The sequence below is a fragment of the Phaethon aethereus genome, assembly GCF_964289735.1.
Source record: "Phaethon aethereus genome assembly, chromosome: 10".
NCBI classification, from domain to species: Eukaryota; Metazoa; Chordata; class Aves; order Phaethontiformes; family Phaethontidae; genus Phaethon; species Phaethon aethereus.
Genome location: NC_138586.1, coordinates 9,473,184 through 9,497,142, shown reverse-complemented (window position 1 = coordinate 9,497,142; position 23,959 = coordinate 9,473,184). Strand labels below are relative to the sequence as shown.

Genomic DNA, 23,959 nt, shown 5'->3' with positions numbered 1-23,959 from the left:
ACAATTATCACAAAAAAGGGCCAAATAATTTACAACACTGCTCCACATTTTATTAAGGGAAAGGATGGGAGACCCATTTCCCTACAGTTTTTGGGTCAGACTAGCCACAGTGCTAGAAGATGTGGGGAAAATGTGCTACATTAGCAGAGCATGAACTTGGTGATCTAATAGGTCTTTCTGGTCTTTGACTTTGTGGCTGTGTGGATTTATTCTTGAAGCTTAGTGCTGGCTGAAATATATGAGGAAAGCCATGGTCAGTGCTTTCAGTCAAGCTCTATAGCAGATTAGGATGACAGAGATTAAGTTTAGTCATGAGTGTCTTTTACCAAACTAGTTACGAAGGGCAATAAGGTAGAAGCGTCGGGCAGAAAAGTCTCACTGAATATTTATGGTACAAAGCACTTACCTGTTTTTCGGTACCTTCCTGAATATTGTCTTTTCCTCTTCTGCTGTACGCCCATGATAAGAACCCATCATAACTACCTGCAAGTGGTACAGAATGCTTGTACGTATGGCTCATGTCTGCCTGTTGTTTATGTAATTGTTTACAGTATTTAGAGGTTTTGTGCTCTTTCGTGTCCTTGGAATGAGGGATTGCGGTAAATGCTCTAAGTGCCATTTTTACATTTCGATTTTCAATTGGAAGATGTTAAGGGTACCACTGTGTGTATGCGTGAGTATGGTTGTGTGCATAGATATATCACGTCTTCCTAAGGGGAGAAGGAATATCTGTCAAGCCTCTCAAGGCGGATCCCTGTGTGCTGTTCAGTGGCCAGAGGATTTAACTTAACCTGCAACAGGCTGATGAAGTGAGGGACAGCAAACTCAGCAGCGACTCTTATAGTCCAACCAGTATTTTACTACATTATATGTTTTAAGTTTTAAGAGCTTTCTTGGCTGTTAGCCTATTAAGCTGTAGGATAAGATAGTTGATGGTAACAGCTTTTTCTAACTGTTATCACCTCTGTCCTTCGCTGCAGTGTGCGGCAAGTTAAACCAAACCTCGCCTTCTCTCTGAAGGCTGCCGACAGGAGTAACAGTGGGATCTTCTTCAATTACAGAAGTTTCAGGCAATTCTAGTGCCAGTTCTCAACTGTGAGGAAATCAGAGTGCTTTATTGCTTCAAAAGTGTCGTCAGTAGCACAAAGCAGCATGGAAGGAAAAAACAACTTTTGACAAAATGGGTTCTGCTGATGATTTATGTTGATCTGAACGAGAAAATTTGGTAGGCAGCAAGCGTGGACACAGTAGTCTTCAAACAGAGGCAGTTGCTAGTCAGCTGTTCACCTGTGTGGTTGTAGTCACTGAACTTTGCATCCAGCACCTGACTAAACATTTCTTTTTTTCTTTAAACCTAGGTTACCCTTCCCAATGACTCCAGCTGTGTGGAAGAAATATTACGGGTGAGTAATACCCTTTGCTTTTGTATCTTTTGTATAATTGTAGTGCTGTTATTTCATCTTTCATGGAGAAGAGTTATATGGCTGTCTTTAGCGCTGTAGTTAAATAAAAACATAGTAACGGGTCTGTATTAAGGAGACACAGCCAAGTGGTAGGCCCAGGGTGCTCTTTAGTGAGTAAGGTCAGTTCACCTAATACTATGCATCTACCCACTTGTCTCAGACAGGATTTACACACAGTCCTGTTCTTTTTTTAAGCTCTCAGTCTCTGTGAGTCTCTCCAGGACACATTTCTCTCCTACCCTGAGGTGGAGTCGCCTTAATTCTCCCACTCACAGACTGACCTACAGTCTTCTTCCTTCTTTGCCCAAACAACAATTGCTCATTGTTCATGGCTTTGTTAAAGACCTACAGACATTTTTTTTCTGGGAGCTCTGGTCAGTGGTTGAAAACAGAAAATTAAAACAACCACTCCAAACTGAGCATGGCTTAATTGTGACAAGATCATGTAACAAGAAAAATGGGAGTGTGCACAACAAATTGTGTACATATAAATCTGCCTTACTTTAAGCATAAGATGGGCTTTTCCTCAGAGACCCCAAATTTGGGGTCCCGTGTTGGCAGTGAGATTTGTCTGGGGGCAGGTTTGCAACCTACCAGTCTCTATCTGGGATTTAGATTTTTATCCTCATGGTTTGAGTTTCCCATCTGTCAGAGCTACCCCCTGGGATTGCCAGCCAACCTGCTGGTTTTCAGTGTAGACGGCTAAAATTCCAGTGGGAATTTGTGCTGGCCGTGTCCTTATCACTAGGGTCAACTGGTACAAACTAAGCCAGACTTTAAATCATATGTAACAATTGTGCAAACCTGTTTGCAAAGACATGGACTTTTTCTTACTTATAAAATAAAATGGGCTTCTCAGTATTCATTGCAATCTGGAGTTAAATTGTTTGGGAAACTTGCTCCTGTTTTGTGTACACACATTATCTTGGGATGCTATTGATGCCCCTATGGGTTGCCAGTGTTGCTGCAAAAGTATATTGAACCAGCAGGCAAGCATGCACGTGCCGACCTGCAGTAGCAGAGGAGTATACATCTGCATGTGCACCCAGCAGCAATGAATGCAAGGAAATAGAAAAAACTTAGTTTCAGCCTTCAAAGTGAGCAGGGGTTTATTACCTATAGAACTTTAAGGGAGGAAAAGCAAAGAAAATGTTGAAAGGCTGTACGAAATACTTGGTACATTTTAAAAGTCTTCTTCCCCTGTTTATATATTTCAATTAGGTTCATTACTATAGTTGGAATGACTATAGTTGACAGTTCTTTTCAGTAAACAGCATCAAAAGGAAATGTGATGTAGGGAATTTCAGGGATCAATCATCCAGGTGACAGTTTTAATGTGGGAACAGTGCATATAAATCACAGGAAGCAGAAATGTCGTTTTTCTAATCAAGAGGAGGTGATCCTGTTTCCTACTCCATGACTGTAATTTGAGTCAACAGAGGCAGAATGTCCCGGGCTTCCTTCTGGAACCTGCTGAGGTCGGTGCCGGACTTTCTGTAATCTTCAGAGGATGAGGATGAGCTGCAGAGTGCCTGCGGCCACAGCAGCACCTCCTGCCACCAGCAGACTGTTAAACTTGGAGGGACCACTGAGGTGGACAGAGCAGGGATTTGGCAGGTTTCCATGTCTCTGGGGTTGTGTCTCACAAGGGCATGTAATGGGCACACAAAAAAGGGATACAAACCAGCAGATCTTTCTTGACCATGCCCAGTCTTGCCATCCAGCCATGGAGCAAACCTGTCAGCTGTAGCCACAGGCATAGCCAAAAGCCATCCTGAGCATCTGAAACCGCCCATGCCAGGGAGCAGCTATGGGCTTGGCACGCTGCAGGTGAGCGTGGGACCTTGGCCATGGTTCATCTGGGGTGCACGGTCCCTCACCAGATGCACAGCTGGGTAGGCTTGCATGCTGTTACATGGTGAGGGTGGTTTAGTACGCCATTGGCGTGGCGTTAGGGAGCTCTGGGCCCTGACAGGCTATCTGCAGCCTTCTTGTAACATGTCTGCAAGCAGGCTGCAGGCTGCCAGCAGAGCCCTCAGTGTATGAAACCAAGAGATCGCAGAGCTGCTTCTGGGGCTGCCCATCAAAAGCTCAGCAAACCCCAGTCCCAACTGGTTGCCTTCAGTGGCAGTGTTTTACACTTTCAGCTTTGTATGGAGCTGAAGCACACGTGGAGGTAGAAGTACCTGAGTTTTGTCAATGACTTTGTTCTTCTCAAATTTATAATGCAGAGTAAGGTAGCAGGATGTGTTTTGGCTGCATGCAGAGTATCATACTCTACGTGATAGGCAACAGAAAGAAAGTAAGTAAGAGAATGTGATGCCCAGCAGTGCTCAAAATCCACTCTTTCGGCTCTCCATGAAAGCCCTGTATCGGGAGATACAGGCTGTCTGCTTCAGATGAAAGGATGACCCTTGGTTTCAGCAGCGATTTTGCACTTTGAGGACCTGGATTAAGTTCCCAGCCCTGACAGATACTTTCTGGCCCTTTGGGACCATTTATGTAGGCTCTGACGAGGCCTTAGGACTGTGGGCCTCAGCTCCCTGATGGCAGCTTCCCCAGGTAAAAAAATAGGCTAATAACCTTTCCATCCCATCCGGGATGTTGCAGAGGTAAACGAGAAGGATTGCAAGACAGTCAAGTCCCGAAGGCAGACAGACGGGGGTTAATACTGTGCGTTTTGACCAACCAAACCATTGGCAATGACTGGCAATTTCGGCTCTGGGCCATGTCCGCTGCTGAGCTGTGCGCCCCAAAGTGCCCCGGCCCTGCCACTCACCCTTGAGAGCATTTCATGCCTTGAAGTTTGCCTTTTTTTTTTTTTTTTTAAGTCAGGGAATTAAGTAACTTAATTCAATTTCACCCCTCAGAAAGACAAAGTAACTCTTGTAGGTTTTTGTGCTAGACTTTACAAGGAAGAGGGACCCAAGCTAAGATCTGTGACCTCTGGTTTGGCAGAGCTCTTTTTTCAAGCTGAACTTGATTAATGGTTTTTGTAATTATAGAGGCTTGCAATTCCTAATCTCTGTCTTCCTTTACCCCCCCCCCGCCCCCCTAGAAAAAAAAGGTGTAATTAAGTTTATGGTCAAAATTTTCCAACGGAGTGAGGGGAAAGGTTTTGAGTCCATTCAGACCCCTGAGTATTCAGAGGCAAAATTTCACAGTCCTTCAGATTTCCTGAAACACTTAGCCACTGATATCATCCTGTGTACACGTTTTAAGGACTGTTCCTGATACTACAACCAATGTTTAATGGCAGACCAGTCTCCTTGTTGATTTTGCTTTTCTAACTAAGATGGCCATGAAGGTTGTTAAAAATAGTAATAATAATTAAAAAAAACCCTCTTGTACAGCTAAGGCCAAGCTGTAAAGGTAGTACAGGAGATTTGCATTTAATATAGGTTGCCAAATTGAAAGATGAAGGCGAATAAACTGGTGGTTGATGCACTTTTTTCTCTTCCAAAATGTGGCCTATTTATTTAAAACAACATAATGGCTTTGAAAGTGTGGATAACATGGAAGGCAGGCAATCAACAGTGTGTGTGTGTAATTCACATTTTATTAATATGGATTTAAATTAAGTTGTCACTTTCTATGTGCAGCCATTGAAAAATGAGTTCATTGAAATGTTGTGATACAAAGTGCAGATGGGGCGGGAGAATTGACATTTTAAACTAATATTCTGAAGCTGTTACTTGTGCCGCTTGTACCAGTGCTTTACATCTGTGTGCCTTGCTGTCATTGCATCTTGCGTGAATGTGCTGGTCCAGGCATCGCGGTGCGTGTAGGTGTGTGACACTGAGTGCGAACTAGCAGCAATCCTTTTTCTGCCTATATAGAGCACAGGAGGGACCTCCCTTAGCACTGGTTTACCTCTGGGTAGGGAAGTGATAAGCATACAACACTACACGGGACAGAAAGGAAATTTTATTTAACTACATTTTCTTGAGGACTCGTAGTGTAAATTGAAACTTTGGGCTAGATGTTTAGGCAATCGATTAGATATAATCCCACAGAAGTGAGGCTCTGGTCTGTACACATACAGCTTTCGTGTCTGTGTTGCTAACCGTTTGGGCAGGCACTTCTGTCTAAAAATCTGTCCCTGCTTAGAGGAACAAAAGAATTCTTGTAGGTGCATATTCACTGTTGTAAGGCATCAAGTAACTAGATGGACTTCTGATGTTATGTGGACAGCTGTGATATTAATTAAAAGCTTTCTAGTCTGGAAGCAAAACAAATCCTAAATATAATTCAGATTGTAATTAGTATAAAAATGACTGGAGTAAAATGAACAGATTCTATAATTTGTATGGTCTTCTATTCTTCTGATGACTAGCTCATGTCTAATGACGTTGGAGAATATGTAAATTGATCAGCAGGTGAAAATGCCCTTGACTGGTCAAATTATGTGTAGTATTACCTTCCTCATGCCAATTGAAAGCACTAATGGATTTAATATGTATCATCCACAGCTGAGGTGAGCTGTTCACAGAGTGAAATTAGACTGTAACAGATATAGTCCATTATTTGTCCCTTAGTAATTGTTTTCTCTTCTAAAATACATATCAGCATTGAGGAACGATGCTGAACCTAATTATAATAATTGTAATTTGAAAAATACAGGTACACTGTCCAGTGTGGTTACAAATGCACTTAGTAGCTGACAGGCAGTTTAAATATTTTCATGTGGAATCTGAGGGCTTGCTGGGGAGGACATGATGTGAATTTAAAATGATTATCCAGACGTCACTGGACAAGTGAATAACGAGCTGACTGGCCTAGTAAATCATGTGAACCTGTCAAATGTGGGAACACGTTGGGGAGGAGATGATGTCAAGTAACAGTAACTTAGCAACCTGGCATTTAGCTGTCCAGAGAATGAGTAAGAGTAGCCACTTTTAAATAGCTGAGTAAATAAATGAATCCCTGTATGTCTTAGGTGTGCTATGAAAATAGCCCAGCACCGTATGTTTTGTGTCAAGCTGCCTCTTTCTCCAGGATAAGGTGATTTATATTTCTATTGAAATGAAAAAATGGATTGAAAAGTCAACCCACATGTAAATGTGTATCTGTGGCCTTTGTCCCTCGTCTGGTGTGCAGCCATTGGAAGCATGTAAGGAACGGGTAATAGCCTGCTTTGAAAAAAGCAATGTGTTACAACTGTAACGGGGGGGTTCCTTTAGGCTTTGCTTATGTACTTGAAGATTTGGCTGGATAAAGGCAATTAATTCCTTAGCAACTTCCAAGCCATTGAATTTTCAGCTTTTTATCAGCATTTTCTCAATGGAGGCAGAACAAGTTTCTGTTCTCACATCAAAATAAATCAAGGGGTAATTCCACTGACCTCTGATCTCATTTGAGTTCATTGAATTCTTCTTCCTCCCACACTGGTATAAATTGGCAGCAGCTCCACTCACGTTGCTGCTGCCATTATTAAATAAAAAGGAGTTACTCCTGCATTACTTTAGGTATACATAAAAGCAGCAACTAGTCTTTTGCTCTGACGACTCTCTAGATGTAGTCTCACTCCAGAAAATTTGTTTGAGAACAACTCATTCCTGGTTTGGTAGGTGATCAGCTCAATTCTAGTCTCAGTAGCACCACAAGCATTCAGCAGCAATTCCAGGAAGGTCAAAAGAAGCCTTTTCTCAGCATTTTGTGCATTGTCCAGCTGTACACACACAGGCTTGGTGAGATCAGTAGTTGTAGTCATTTGAGGGCAACCTGGTGTAGGCTTGAAGTGCAAAAGGCTCTTTGGGAGTTGGAGAATGCAATCTTAGGTCTTCCTGGTCTAGAGCAGACCCTTAGCATGGAGGCTCACCTTGGCCACCAGTTACACCTGAAGGCAGTGGAACAAGTTTATTCAAGTTTTTGTCCATTCATCTTTACAGTGACAATATTATGGTGCCACCCATAAGAAAGGCATCTCAGGAGCAGTACCCCAAAACTGTCTATATTAACTTGAAGGTACATGATGTAGAAAACTCAGAGCTAACTTTAGGCTAGCTGAGTAGGAGGTTGGCACGAGTCAGTGCGCAAGTACTTAGCTTATGCGGTTGGTTTTGTGGGCCACCACTGCACTGCTGGCATGGCACAGATAAGTATGAGAGGAGTTCACTTGTGATGTAGATATATACTATAAACCTGCTTTGTGCTGCCAGATCAACGCAAAGCAGACTCCATGCTGTTGAGGAGGTGATGGGGAGAAAAGGTTGACTGTCTGATCTGACAAATGTGTGTGGGTGTGCAGTGTTTCCTGTATTTGAAAGGTGGTGTTTTGCACCTGCCTGTTACAGGGATAAATGCCTTTTCAGGATGTAAGGCAGCAAAAGATTAGACCTTTGTCAGGACAGACAAGCAAGGTCTGATTCCAGCCTGCAGGCACATTTATCAAATAAAGGTTTTATTTTTGTAGCAGTATTAAAAGAAATTATTTAGCAAAGAACTTTGAAATGTAAAATCTGATCATTTGTGGGTCTATTGCAGCCTGTAACAATAAAAAAAAGATTACAAAAGGTATTCAGGAAAAGAGAGAGAGATTGCAGTGCACCTATTTCAAACTCACTATTCAATTCTGTTTTCTTATCTCCTTAACCATAATATTTTAGCATATATTTTTGTACTGCCAAATTGAAATAGTGCTGATTTCACTAGTATTGTAGCATTCTGCTATCATTGCCAGATTTACCTTTGTTACTAAAATTACTGCAAAGTGGGCTGACATCACAAGAGCTTGGACACGTATTACTGCTCCTGAAGTGAATGAAAGCACTCTCATGAGAAATGAATGACTAAATGAAAAAATGTTAATTCTTATCTGTTTTCCAAGCTCTTTAGCATCTCTTTTGCACCAAAAGACCAATTCTAGTTTCACTTCCTCATTGACAGTCACCTCAGAAATGATCCACTATGTATTGCAACATGTTACATGCTCGACATCCTCACTAATTCAGTACTCTGTTCTGAAAAAAAAAAAAAGAGACTTTATGAGAACACACAAATTAATTTTTTAAAAGCCAGTTCAAGCAAGAAAGTAATTCAAGCAAAGTCATTGTCTTGGAGGAAAAAAATAATAGTAAGTTTTGCAACTTCTGTGGAAGATCAGGTGCACCCTCTGTGGCACTTAAAAGTTTTCGTCACTTCATATACTACCTTTTCAAATACCTCTAAGTTTCATAGTTCCAGAAATAACTGGAAGTGAAAGAGACAAAAAATGTGGGAAAACAAGTTGATGGGATCTTGTAGTTGAGTGTAGTATGAGATCTCATAAAACTAAGATTCCTACTCCAGATTTGCAGACCCATGGGACCTGATTTCCCGTCCCTTTTCATCACTGTAAATAAAGAGTATCCCCCTTATCTTTGAGTGAAAGTGCAAGACAAAACAGACGTAAAGAATCCAGGAGGTCAGATCAACTTTCACTTTTTGTGTGCTCCCATGAACAAAAAAGGCCTCAAGTGCTGAACTCGATGGAAAATTTTAAACATTTCTACACTGTTAGAGTGTTTGGCTCTAACTGTACCAGGTATCCTCCCTTAAGGACCTTGTGTGCTACCTGAATTTATGTTGTAATGAAAACATCATTAGGAACTTCAAAGCCTGTTGTGTGCCTGTCCTGGAGTACTGCTGCCGATTTCAAAATGATCATTAACAACAACTACTGGCACAGTACGCAGCGCGATCAAGTGGAAAAGCCATCTGAAGCTCCTATATTCCACTTACACATCCTACTGCCAAAGTTTTAAACAAAAAAATCTAGTCCTATTTTGAAATATAGGTGGTAGAATATTACTCTGGTCTCAGATTAATCATTTCTGTTACTTCATCTTGTCCTGTCAAAATGAAACATGGTTAAATATGGGCACTGAGTGTTTAAACTGCTAGCAATGTTACTTTTCATTTAAGTAGATTAATAATGTGTACTCTACATAACAAATTGCTTTAGGCACATAATGAAGACATTGAAAGCATATTAAAATCAAGTCAGGCTTTCTGAAATGAATGCATGCTTTAGAAACAATTCTGGTTTGAAATGACAAAGTCCATAGAATCTTCTGTGGATCTTTATCTCACAAAACGGAAATGCTCCATTTTTGCAGCCCTGAGGGCAAGTTTGGGGTTTTTAAGTCCTGGTGGGAAGCCTCCCTGTAAGTCAGCACTGCTGAAGAAGCTGGTGGGGTCCATGAAAGATAAGTTGGCTGTATGTGGCTAGTCAAGAGAAGCAGAGCTAGGAAGAGGCTAGACAGACTTGCAGTGTCCAAGGGAAGACAGGGCTGAAAGATGTAACTGAATCTTCAGAAAGAGTTTCAAGAGCTCTCGTCTTTGTAATTGTCAGAAGTTTCAGCTGGCCATGACAATCAAAACCTAAAAAAATGGTTGATGGGTAAAAAAAATATATGTAAGGAAAGAACTAGAGAAATTTTAAAAAATGGACCAGAAAGGGGCCAGATATCTGAGGTGTGCTTTTCACTGCTTTAACTATGCCCACCGTGTTGCAACCTTTGACGCTTCACTGCTCTTGCACTCTCAGAAGGAAAGTAAAGGAAAAAGGACAAAGATGACACCTGGAGTAAACCTGAAGTTAGAACTTTGAATCTCATTGTTGCTCTCAGAGGAAATGGGTGGAAGTGTTTTCTTACAGCAGATACCGGGAGTATTTGTTGTCACATTCTTCATGTACTGCAGTCTAAATTTAACCCAAGTCACTCCTAATCTCTTCTTCTTAAGGCGAGAATACAGACACCAACCAAGTTACAGGCCAAGAAGTATTTCTTCCTAAGAGACCCCCTGGATGAGCAGGTGGACTTTTCTTTTGGAGGAGACGTGGTGACATGCTATCAGCCTTGCCAGCCTCCATGGGATTTGTGGAAGCAGTCTAACATGGGAAGGCAGTCTTGCAGTCGTCATCTGTCTTAAGTTCAGGTTATTCCACATTCTGTAGGGACAATAGTTCTGGAAGCCGCCTTTTTTGGGGGAGCAATTTATGTCTACTTGCCATTGATCTGTAGGCTTTAAGACTGCAGCATAGTCAGTGGAGCTCTTTCTGAAGTCTTTAAGAAGCTCTTTTCTTACCTGTGGAGATTGTTTCATCTGTCAAAGTCTTCAGAATACACCACTTCACAACTGCCAGTAAAAGACTGATATGGACCATCTTCCCATCTCTTTGAACATCCTCTCAATAAATGTTTGAATACATAGACTCGGATAAAACATGCTACCTTTAATCTTCCTGTCTAACCTTGAGATGCCCCTTCACTTCATAGTGTCTCCTTCTGTGAAATAGGGAAATAGAACCTCACTGCCATCATGCTGCAAAGTTAAATTAGTTTCTAGCAAAATGCACTGAGGTCCTCAGCTGGAATTATTACTGTTATAATTGTGAAAAAGAAAGGCTCAATCAGATATTTTAAATTATACTACATCCCTGTCACATGGACCTGTTGGAGAGGGTCCAGAGGAAGGCCACAAAAATGATCAGAGGGATGGAACACCTCTCCTGTGAGGACAGGCTGAGAGAGTTGGTGTTGTTCAGCCTGGAGAAGAGAAGGCTCCGGGGAGTCCTTATTGCAGCCTTCCAGTACTTAAAGCGGGCTTATAAGAAAGATGGGGACAGACTTTATAGCAGGGCCTGTAGTGATAGGACAATAATAGGTAATGGTTTTCAATTAGAAGAGGGTAGGTTTCAACTAGATATAAGGAAGACATTTTTCACAATGAGGGTGGTGAAACCCTGGCACAGGTTGCTCAGAGAGGTGGTAGATGCCCCATCCCTGGCAACATTCAAGGTCAGGTTGGACAAGGCTCTGAGCAACCTAATCCAGTTGAAGATGTCCCTGCTTATTGCAGGGGGGTTGGACTTGATGACCTTTAAAGGTCCCTTCCAACCCAAAGATTCTATGATTCTCTACTGTGGCTTATCCATTTCTATAAAGAATGTCTAACATGTCTTTAAAGAAAGCATGTCATTGAATTGAATGTTCTGAGAAACCTCATGAACTTCCAATCTCTTTTAGCCATATATTTCAAATTGTGCTTATAATTGTGTTTTTTATTGAATAGATAGGTTCCTTTAAATTTCTTAATACAGTACATGGGTTTTAATACACATCTGAGAAGAATGCACACTGTGGATGGGAGGCACTTTTCAGCGTTTTCAAATTGTCACAGTAAAATTGTCACATTTGTTTAATTAGCCTGTAGATCCTGCCATGTTGATTTATGTCAGCTGTGTAACAATTTCTTTGGATAGCTAGAAAATCTGACCAGAATGCTTCTTTTTTTTTCTTTTTTTTTCCAAGGAATTTCTCATATTTCGTTTTGATTTAAAAGCAGTCATACAGCTCCCCAGCCTTGCAGAAGTCAGCTGAAGAAAATGTCAGGCTGTAGCATTAGAAAAGAAGATGGTTTTATTAGGTCAAGGCATTGAGGTGTTTGTTGGCCGCAGTTCAGAGGCAAGAGATAAAAACTGACTAGAAACAGTAGTCTGAAGTTCAGACCTAAGTGCCCAGATTTGTGTTTGTTCAACATTCTGCATGCTCTGCTTTTTCTGCCTCCTGCAAGTGTTACTGTATTGTCTTCCAGGGCTCCTAAGGCAAGGGCTCTGGTGTGGGTGTCACTAGAAATCCTGTTCTCAGCTGTTTATGGCTCTTCTTTAAATATTTCTTCTATTCCAAAATTTCTGTGCAATGTCTAGGCAAATATTTGCAGGGGGGAGGTCGAAATAATACCTACTAGTACTTTTTAGGCTGAAACAGGAGCAACATAGACACACATGCACTTAGGAGACTTGCATGGGTTGCTAATGTGAAGAAAAAAAAAAAAAGGCAGGGTGGTGGTCTTTGCATTTGCTGCTGGTTGAGTAGGTGATGGAAGGCATGGACCAAATTTAACCTCTGGAACCAAGATGGAAAATGGCAGGTACTGATCTCTTGTACTGATCTTTGTGATCTTCTGATGGAATTTATTGCACAAGCACTGAGTGTTAAAGGCCCCTTTGGGCTGTGTAATCCATTAATTTCTTTGCCAGGAGTATATGCTGCTAAAGAGTATGTTGTTTGTGTACCCCAAGGTACACTAACCTTCAAAAATATTCTTCAGAGCCTCAGAAAAAAAAAACTTAGTGTTTGGTTTGTAGGAGAACATTCCCAGTAGTGATTTTTTTTTTTTAATCAATCCAATTAATCCCTTCCCACTTATTCCAGTATTTTATAATTTCTAACCTCTTGAGTCCCAAATCTGTTCAATAAGAGGCTTGAGCTGCCAGTTTATCTGAAAAAGGAGTGTTGTACCAATCAAATGAAAACTGGTGCTCAGATTTTTTTGAAGAGCAGCCCCTTGTCGTTCCTGAGTTCAGACAAAACCAAAGAACACAGCTTCAACAGTGGGGCGTTCACTGGAGACTTCTTTCCATGAAAATAGTTATCGCTCCTTTTTCCTTGGCAATTGAGTCATTGTTGCTTTTAAAAGAAGTTGTCATGATCTCCTCATTACCATTTTGCTTAATATGATAAGTGTAAACTACAAGAAAGCTATCATGTTTGAAAGGATACAGGAACCCTGAGGAATGTTACACTAACTGCTTGCGCTCTTTGAAAAGGCTTAGACTGGGAATTTGACTAAATGTATCATTCTGTCTCCTTTTGCAGCAGCATTGTCATTTTACAGTGTCTTTCACTTATAACACAAGTTATCCTTCAAAAAGAATGCTGTGTTACTGCATCTAGCCTTTGTATCTCTCCAGCAAAGTGAGCTCAACAGCTCCTTGTGATAATTGCTTGAACGTGATAATACATTGCGCTTTGTACTAAAAAAAAGAAGTATTCTTTGGCAGATTTATTCCAGTTTGTCTTTGTATGATAACTGGTAATTGTCAGTGTTTGACACCAGCTGGAGTTGCAAATAGCACTAACTGCTTAGAGCTAACTAGCAACCATGGGTCTACTGGGTGGTCTTTTCTTGGGCTTGCTCCAAGTTTGTTCCAGATTGCTCATATGACCCCTGATAAACTATTACTAATGAACAGTTTGCTATTCCTCTTTGGCCATCTAGAAGCAACACAGACAATACATGTCATCATCTAGTAATGTAGATAGATATTTTTTAAATGCTGGAGCACCAAACTTACTGCATTTTAGTGCTGTGCCTTTTGTGTCATATTCACTGGTTTTCCTGTGGGGAAAAAAGTAGTGTAGTGTTTGGAGACAGGAAGGTTATGGACTTTGCCCTTTTTCAGCCCTATTTTTAGGAGTTGCTTTGTTTCAATGTATTTGTTGTCAGAAGGTTTTTAAAAATGCAGGCGTGGGAGGAGGATATATTAATCTGGTGTGTAGTCTGAAGATGCTGATTTCAGACGGTCAGACCACTCTGTGTTGGGTCCAAGCATCCTCAGATGTCGTAAGTCTTAGTGGCGTTTCTGAGTATTTAATGTTTTCAACCTCAGACTTATTAGCGTTATAAGAAAGAACGAGCTGGGAAATGAGGAATCAAATGCATGCACGTGACAGTAGGAATCTGTCTATCAGAAATACTCTGAAGCCTCCATACCTTAAGGGAGATCAAAAAACACCTCAGCATGTTTTGGCTTTGGTTTTCTTTACTCCTTAAGTTGACTTATTTGGGTAAGGCTGACATGTCAAAAAAGTATATGTTGTATCAAAAAATCTTCCATAACATACATCCATTTTTTCTACACCTGTTAGCTTAGCAGGATTGGGTCAAAGGGAAGCGTTGGCATGATTTGCAGGACACACACAGGCAAGAGCAGACCTGCTTCAAGGCACAAGTGAGGAAGAGGAAATCCAGACTGAAATGTTTGTTCTTTTCCAAAGGCTAAAATTACTATAATAAATGCCAGGTCACATGATCGAGTTTCAGGTGGCTGCTTAGGTCTTTCTGTAAGAGAAGAGAAATAAAGGGTTGAGTGTGAGAGGCAGCAAGGACTCTCCCTCTCTGTTACAGGCCACAACCCGTAGCATATTTTTTTGGCAAACATGCTAAGTTTTTAACCTTACAAAAAAAACAGGGTGCCAAATAAGAGGATTCAATGATCAGGCTTCGGTTTGAAGTTTTTTGTCCATCCAGGGCTCACTGAATGCTGATCAAGCTGGCTGTGTTGTCCACACAGGACTTTCCAGCCAACATTCACAGTTCCCAATTGCCAGCCAATATTCAGAAGCTCCACCATGCCCTAGGCATTGCGTAAGACAAAAAATGAGACAGTCTTTGCCCTCAAAGCATTCACAGTCTCTGATGTAGGCTCTGGGAAGATAATCATACCCTGTAGGGGAGAGTGCATTCTTCAGACATTAAGGGAGAAGCAAGTTTTCAACTGGGACTCATGGTAGGGAGACCATCACATAGATGAAGAAAAAGAAATGGTGAAAAAGGACAACTTCTGTAGGGGCAGGTTTGAACTTTTCTAGGTGTTCACTCTGTCTTTGCTTCAACCTCAGACCACTGTTTTAATGGCATTGCAATTGAGGTGTTCATGAGACCATGTAAGAGGGAAAAACTCAAACATTAAAAAGAAATGCTACCCTGGCACACCCACTCAGGAAAATCCATGCTGCAATACTGCTTGTGTGGTAAGCAGAATAAAAGAGATCTGGCAGAGTCTTGGTCTTGAAGGCAAAAAAAACATCTTTTGTGAAAGATTTCAATGTGTATTGTACAGCAGTGTGTGGTAGCTTCATTTCTTTGTATTTGATGAGTAACAACTTGGAGTCCACTTTTAATGAAAGCAAATCATGGCTTAGGCAAAAGAATGCAGCTTTAAACTCAAATAAGTTGCCTAACCTGGTTTCTTAATTTCCCCCTATATGCTATTTCAGATAATTGATGCTGCTGTTTTAAGACTAAAGCTGGTATCTTCTGGCACAAGTGTATGCTTTCAAATCCATGATGATTTTTAGATTCAGTTTCATTATATTGTCAAGATGTGCGTTATAAACTGGTTACAGGGGTCTAAAACTTAGGGCACAGCGTAAAACTTAAACAGTTTCTGTGCTAAGCCTACAGAATGAGAAGTTCTGTAGTTTAGTAATTTAATTTTGCCTGATACTGAACTTGGAGGTTTTATTTTTTCACGATGTTGGCATAAGTGGCTCCAGAAATTAAATGCATTTTGTAATAAATTACATGGATAAGGTCTTGTCATGTGACTACATAATTCACTGTTGTATGAAAAAAAACATGAATTGATTACATCTGGCAACGTAAAGGAGATGGTGTAATGTATTGTATAAATGTGCACAGTGGAGTGCCTCAGGGTAGGTGCAGTCTTGTTTTGTAACTGTAAATTATAGTTCTGCTCTCATCTTGGTGTGAACCCTAAGTTTCAGAGAAAAAAACAGGCGATTCAAGACATGCTTTTTTGCTTGTGAAGCTCAGGATGGATGGAACAAATTACCAGATTCCCTTAAACAAGTGCCAGCAGTGAATAGTTTCAAAACACAGTTGCTTATTTACTTGGAGAAATGTTGCCAATGTTTTTTAAATTGCAGAGATGAAATTATATGTTGGTATTAGTAACTTTTGAAAGAATTAGCTTTTTATTACTTATTGTGCCTTTGTTTATATTATACTGTTGTACTGCCAGGATGTTATGTTGTATTTAACAGTTCAATGCATACTTCCTATCTCTTGGGACCTTCATGAAAATTAGATGTGCCATCCCTGGAGATGGTTACCAACAAGTATCGTTTTGAATAAATAAAATCAATGGGATATGACTGTGCATCTCAGTGGGGATGAGAAGCTGCCAAGAACAGGAGGTATTACACTGGCCATACTGTCCACAGTCAGACTCTGGTACTGTGTATTGGGCAACGAAGTCATTAGTTTAGTTACCAATAGTGACAGATGAAGGATGCCTAGCTTTCTGGAAGTAGGTTTAGTACGTGTGACTGCAAGTACATGAATATTTGTGGGCGTATCATTAACTTTTAGGACTCTAAAACTGGTGTTAGCTGGTGTTAACCGAATATCCAGTTCTGGATGCAGTATTAAACAGATGGGATCTCAGCACGGCTGAGAATTAGTAAGTATGGAGGATCAGGATTTTAGCCTTGAAGTGCTCTGTGAAAGACACAGCACCGTGTCATAGAATCTTTGGGTTGGAAGGGACCTTTAAAGGTCATCTCGTCCAGCACCCCTGCAATGAGCAGGGACATCTTCAACTGGATTAGGTCGCTCAGAGCCCCGTCCAACCTGACCTTGAATGCTTCCAGGGATGGGGTATCTACCACATCTCTGGGTGACCTGTGCCAGTGCTTCACCACCCTCATTGTGAAAAATTCCTTCGTTATATCTAGTCTAAATCTACCCTCTTCTAGTTGAAAACCATTACCCCTTGTCCTATCACTACAGGCCCTGCTATAAAGTCTGTCCCCATCTTTCTTATAAGCCCGCTTTAAGTACTGGAAAGCTGCAATAAGGACTCCCCGGAGCCTTCTCTTCTCCAGGCTGAACACCACCAACTCTCTCAGCCTGTCCTCACAGGAGAGGTATTCCATCCCTCTGATCATTTTTGTGGCCTCCTCTGGACCCTCTCCAACAGGTCTGTGTCTTTCCTGTGCTGAGGGCTCCAGAGCTGGACGCAGTACTGCAGGTGGGGTCTCACCACAGCGGAGTTAGAGGAGCAGAATCACCTCCCTACTCTACAAGAGTAGAGATGCAGCTGCTAGAGACCTCTTGTTTTGTTGCAGTCCGCCATAATATTTCTACGGTAGGACCCTTAGTGGGTTGTGCTGCATGTTTCCTGAAAATGCCATGAACATGTGAGAAGGTGCTCGAGGGCGCAAAACTTGCTTGGGATTGAATTGAAGGACTGTCCTGGGCAGTGTGAGCCACATTCAGGACAGTTTTTGAGCATATAATCTTCCTGAGGTGGATCCTGAAGAAAATGGTCCCAATCCACCTTGAAGAGTATCCAACGTGTTTCACAGAGGAGTGTTGGGAATGTACTATTATATGCACAGCACAGACCGCAGCAGGGGCCTAAACCATTTGACAGTGTAGACACACTATTACAGAGGCTGTGGTTACTTTTAGGATTGTGTCAGACTTGTTAAATTGGAAATCTGGTGGTGGGTTCATGTGGTGTAGCTTCATTACTCTCCCCCTAAAACAGCCTCCTGAGCTATCTTCTCACTGTAATGGAGCATTGTTTTTCTTCACACACACAAGATTGGTTAGAGCAATGAGCACATCAATCATGATTTGCTATTTTTTTATTGTCTTCTAAATGCTCTAAGCAAAGAATGTGAGTGTTATTAGTTATAAAAGCTACAGTATGAGAAAAGTATATTGAAAAGTGTTAGGTATACGGGAATCAGAGAGTATTGAGAAGCTCAACAGAAAAAGAAAATGTCCATATTGCTATCACTGTCTTAGTGGATTTCCAAATGTTAACAAATTAGGAAAGGAAAACATATGTTGTAAAGTTTATAGTCAACCCCTATTGGCTTCTAAAGCAATTTCTGTATTCATTTTCACTGAATATCATTTTTGTCTCTCCTTCCCCTTCTTGTTAATATGGGAAGGAATTTTAATTTACCATGGGATGATATGGAATGCATCCCATTCCCCAGTTGGGCAAAGGGAACTTGTCATTGACAAAACCCACAAGGTGAACGCTGTGTTTTTAGATTATGGTCAGGGAAATGGTTGCTTTTCATAGAATAAACTCTAGATTTTCAATAATAAACTCATGCATGTATGCACTGCATTTCCAAATAGCTTTCTAGTAATTTTTGGTACAAAATTTATAATTTATTATTATAAATATATATTATTATCTTATTATAATTATAATAAGATAAATTCTAGTATGACAAAGGCATCATTGCAGATGCTGCCACTTTGTTCCTCCAAAAGTATGTACTGGGCAGTAGCCACTGGTAACAAATTTGCTAAAACATTTGCATGAGTAAAAAGTTTCCTGCCTTAACATTCATACCAGGAAAGCTGACTTTCTCTTGGAGGCCATCAGACCACCACTGAAGTCTTTTGTCTTTTTTTTTTTTTTCCCTTACAAGAAAAAAGATATGGTGTCCCTTTGATACTGGGAATTTTTTGAAGTGCTGAAACATGATAATCAAATGCATATCCATGTCCCTGTCAATACTGACAATGTATCAAAATCTCTTCCTCAAGAAGCCTTTGGCCCAGTATAAAGCAGGCCAGATTACTAATCAGGATATTCCCAACTGCTCATGCAATCTTTCCATTCCTTCATAAGGAATATGAATGAAAAACAACCGGTAGGTTTATTGACTTTGTGTTCCTTTAGGCTTTCGTGTCATTTGCTTGTACATGTATAAATACATATATATTCATTCTTTCCTTAGCTTTTTCCCCTAAGATGAAGTGGGTTGAAATGGTTTTTAATTCAGTATGCATCACACACATAAAATGTGGCCACCCCTCATGCATTACTGGCTTCCTAGCAGAATGAGTTTGATTGGATTTGTATAAATGCAGAAACCAGAAAGATACTGTGAAACAAGACATGCTTTTTATTAAGGTTGCATTGATAAATAGTTAATAAAACATTAATAAATCATTAACAGAGGCTTTAATAAATGGTAAATCACTTGGTTACCTTTATTCCATCAAGGCAGTAGCTTGCTTAGCACAAGCTGTAACGTCAAGTTTGTAATAACCTTAGAACATCTATTCATCAGATATTAATTTTTTCTGAATGAAACTTTAACATATTGTGTAACCAAAAAATTGGAGAAGGTTTAAAGCAACAGATTTAGCTAAGAGTTAAAAGGACTGAGAAGGGCAGTTGACAGAGAGAATACCACAGATAAGGTCTCTTTAGCAGCAGTGGCCTCAAATTGCCTGTATTGCTAGCAATGCATGCAGGGCTGCTCCTCCTTCTGCTCCTCTGACTGCCCTCTAATGATGTGGGCAAAGCATCAACCCTGAAACTGCCTTTGTGGACTCTAATGCCACAGAAGAAAAACACCGGGATTGTTGCTTTCTTCTTCTGCCTTTTTGTGGTTCTGCTATCCACAAGAGAGGCAGTAAGGGTAGCGTTTGGCCAACAGAGATCAAACTACAGAACAAGAAAAAGGGCTGGGAAGGGTCTTAGAAATCTCATCATCTACTATACATCCCTGTCCAAATGCAGGAATCAATCCTGCCCAAGCCATTCCTGACTGATGTGTGCTAATCTGTTCTTACCTGTGTTCCGCCAAAGATGGAATCTGTGTGGCTCTCTGAGCAATCTGTTTCAGTGCTGCATAGTCCTTACCATTAGAGAGCTTTTTGACTAACTGGAATCTTTCTGGCTGCAGTTTAAGTTCATATCCACCATAAAACTGGAGAACAGATTATTCTCTCCTTTAGCAACAGCTCTTTCTGTAATTGAAGACTGTTCTCATGTCTCCCCTCAATTCTCCCAAGGGAAGTAGCATGAGCCCTATATCTTAGGAGACTTCAAATTAGATCAGGGTAAACAGTTTAGAGTGCACTGTAGGAAGGGAAGCTGCCTCAGTAGGGATGCAGAGTACACAGTCTAGCTGCTTTTCTCCATAATGACCTCTTTGAGCCTGGCTCAGGGCTTTTATCTGTATTTAAAAACACCGCACACTTTCTTTTGAACAAGAAGGAAATGATGGAAAAATGAAATACAGAGAAAGGAAATAAATCTTGAAGGCGGCTATTAATTTTAGGGACTGGTTTTGTAAAGCTATTTACCATCTGCCCCATATCCCCTGTACTCAATTCTCTCAGTCTGGCCTTTTCCTCAGAAACTTGCAAGTTTAAATCCTTTCCCAGTCCTCTACTTCCATTTAAATCGTGATTTGGCCTTGTACTTCTGCAGCCCTTAAAAAGTTTGCTTGGAGTATTTGTATTTTTGGTGATTCATTAGATTGCATCTGCATGTGTCCTTCTTAGTTACTTACCTGAGGGCTTTTATAGCTGAAAAAGCAGACTTAGATGAAGAGACATGCCTAGCTCTAATAAATAAAGCACATGGAGTCAATTAAAACAATGTTTAAATAATTTTCAGAAAGGAGGATGCTTGATGTTACTACATCAGAGGACCACAGTGACTTTTAAGCCAACAGACTGTGCAGGTTTACTTTCTCATTTAATCTCCAGGTCTATAAAAAAATGCATGCTTCCATAGCAGTTGTCTACCCACTCCAACAGTTGACATGATTTTGGAATTATTTTAAGTCCAAACCATGTGAAAATAAATCCTAACTCAATTTTGTGGGATTACTTTGTTTCCATTAAATTCCTCTTTAAAACATTTCATATGCTCATTTTTAGTATTGTTAATTCCAGGAATTACTAAATATTTCCAAATTTGGGTTCATTAACATTTTTTAACTTTTCCTAGAAAAAAAAAAAGAATGTAATTCCCTGCCTCCTTTCCCAGATATTTACAAACCAAGATGTTTATATATACATCTTGATGGATGCATACGCAACACACACACTGTGTGGTTCTTTATAGTCATAACATATTATAAGGTAGATATATCAGATTTCACAAGTTAAACAAAATGGAGCTTAGCAAGTACTTAAAGATGAGGGACCTCCAAAAGAAATTGAGGCATAGCAAAGAATGGTGAAGTCATGTGGATGATTAAACAAATGACATCCTTTCTTCTCATTCTCCAAAGTAATGTGCATGTGCTTAAGGAACAGAGTACAAGAGATTTAAGCAGACAGTCACATCTCTGCAGGATGTGGGGTTGGGTTTTTGACCCTTCCCTGAGAACAGCGCAGTGCCATTTTTGCATGTCATTCGGTAGCTCAGTAGTGCTCTGCGTGAGTATAACATGCAGCTGTGTGGTGGTTGGTGTGGGGCAGCTGCCCATACATTTTGAAGTGAAATTTTTCAGATGAGTAAACTCAAAACTTTCTCTACGATCACTCAAAGTTCTTTGGTCAACAGTGCTGTGGCACCCATCTGTAGGTAGGTGTAGGTACGTTACTTTAAATAACTATATACTTCCACACATAGAGTTTGTTTATATGCTGAGCTTTAAATACAAATTGTGTTGTTTTGCATGTGTGATCCTATCTGGAATTTTCTATCCAATAATTTTTTTTACAGTGATAATTGAAGTGAAATGCTTCACGGTAGCTAGCTTGTACCTTTGTAATAGACCTTGATGCTCACAAGGTCACTCTGTAAACACACAGATTGGATAGTCCTGACATCACTGAAGCTGACTTTTGCCTCTGACCTCAGCGGAGTCAGGATTTCTTACCTTGTAATTGAATTTCCTCAAATAATAGTAGACTCATTTTTTCCTTTTCCCGCTGTTTCACGTTCAGGTGTCCCCTAACAGGGAGATGACTAGATTTGCTTACACTTCAGCCCGCCGAGTTGGTACGGAGTGGACCCTAGCTGCATTGTGACAGTGAATATTCTGAAATATTTGCTGGCATCACCTTCCTGTGAATCCTAGGCTCTCTGTCCAGCCTTTTCTGCGTGGGCAGGAAGAGACTGAGGTCAAGCCTATAATTGCAGTTCTAGAATATGCTTTGTTTCTGCCTTCAATCAGGCTCCTGTCCTTCTTTTAATTATGTGATATAGTCTTTGTTTCATCGTTTTGCTATGAAGAGATTTGCCACAAAGCAACCTCTATGGCATAGGATTTGGCAGAGGCATGCAGGATTTGGATTATATTATCTCACAGAAAAGTCCACCGGATGCTTAAATCTTTTTCTGCTTTCCTCTGTGCAGAGGTCAAACAATCAATGCAATATAATAGTGTACTTCTCATCACTGCACTGAGCTGCCGCAGCCTCACCCACCGGGAGGGATGAGCTGTTCACGAGCTGCCTCTTTCCTCCTCATTGCCGCTGTTTGGGCTTTGCACAATGAAAACAGGCTCTGACCTCCACAGGCAGAAACCCAAAAGTTCTTTCGGAGTGCAGAGATATCTGCACCCTCCCCTGTCCCTGAGCCACCTGCACACGGAACGGGCAAAGCTCAGCCCCAGGCTGCACTGTCCGCAGCTCCATGGCCCTTTGGAGAAGCCGCCAGCGTGTCCGTGGCGCGCTGTGCTGGGGGCGGCGGCGCGGCAGAGCCCAGTGGGGCCGAGCTGCCGGACCAGCCCTGCCCCTTGCCTCTGCCAGGCCTGGCGAGGGCTCCTCGCCGTAGTGGTCATTCCTGGCCTCTGTCCCTTGTGGGGCTCAGCCAGACCTTGGCTGAGCATCGCTCGTTGTAGCAGCACTGCCGAGGGTGGGAATTTGATGGGCTTGTATAAAATACCAGTCCCTAACAGGAGCTTGGGGGAAGTTTATGTGCCCGCCTGTCCCACTGACTGAGGACCGTGGTGCATAGTTTTCCTTTCTCTCTCCTGACCTCCTGTGTGACACGTGATTTGTGAGGGACAGCTGGAGACCTGAAACCTGCTGGCGGTATCTTCAGTGAATTATACATTAGCACCCAGTTGTAGCCACCCAGGCCATCCATGTCTTTAGCCCAAACGCACCCATCACGCTGCCCTTTTGACACAAGTTATATTTTCTTTAATTAATTGTATTATGTTGTATTTTTATATTTGGAGCAATTGCAGTGGCTGTCACATTACTTACAGAAACTGGTGTGTTCATAAGCTTCATTCTGTCTGGCCCTGGGATTGACCGGTGTGAAACAGCAGCTGGGAGGTTTACTTTACTGCGGTCAGGATTATGGCCATTGCACGCAAAATTTTCTAGATCAGACCTTCTCTTGCTTTTTGTCTCCCTTGTCTCAAGAAAGAATCCTTTCTGAACTTTGGTAGGCAAAGAAAAACAACAAAGTTAAAGATATAACAGATTGCCAGAGACAAGTATTACTGCCTCTGAATATTTATGAAATTAAAAGCAAAGATAAGAGAGAATGGAGCAGCATCTACCATAAAACACACTCATTAGAAGGGCCTTTACAAGCTCTGCCTAAAACAACACTTTTGCAGTTTCCCAGTTTTACTGATTTTTTCCCCCTCCTCTGAACATAAGCCCCAGTCTGCTCCCACCAAGCTCGGCGAGGCGGCGGTTCTAGGCCTCGGTATGAAGCAGCGGGGTGTGCACTGTCGCTTCTGCTTGTATTTCATAGCCATGGGCACCCAGGGGATTTCTCTGAAGATAGTTGAGACGTGTGTGTACAAGTGATGAATTAACACACTGATACAGAAAATGGGCGTATTGCTTAGATGGTCTGGTAGGCAGGTCTTCACCGGAGACTTGGATTTCCTAATTAAGCACGGGCTTTCTCTGTAATCCTGTGCAAACCGACTAATCTCTCAGTCCCTCATTTTAAAATGGAATCGATAGTGCTCTGATGCTGTGACACTGCATACCACAGTGAGTGCCTGTGGCACATAGGACACTGTCCCTGCTCTCTTTACACCAGGAATTCATGCTGCAAGCCCACTCCAGTTTTTTTTAGACCTGCCTCTGGTTTATTTTGCCTCTATGCAGTCTTGAATAGGGTTGCATTTTGCCACCATGCAATCCTCTGTAGGGTTGCACCC

General features: G+C 41.3%; 1 protein-coding gene across 1 annotated transcript in view; it reads left to right on the top strand.

Annotated features, from left to right (window-relative positions):
- AFF2 (ALF transcription elongation factor 2) overlaps nt 1-23,959 on the top strand; it is a gene marked incomplete at its 3' end in the record, with an annotated part of 338,544 nt that overhangs the window by 184,755 nt on the left and 129,830 nt on the right. Inside the window, exon 4 of the mRNA XM_082004365.1 lies at nt 1,359-1,403. Within this exon, the coding sequence (XP_081860491.1) occupies nt 1,359-1,403 (45 nt within the window). The remainder of the gene's footprint in view (nt 1-1,358; nt 1,404-23,959) is intronic.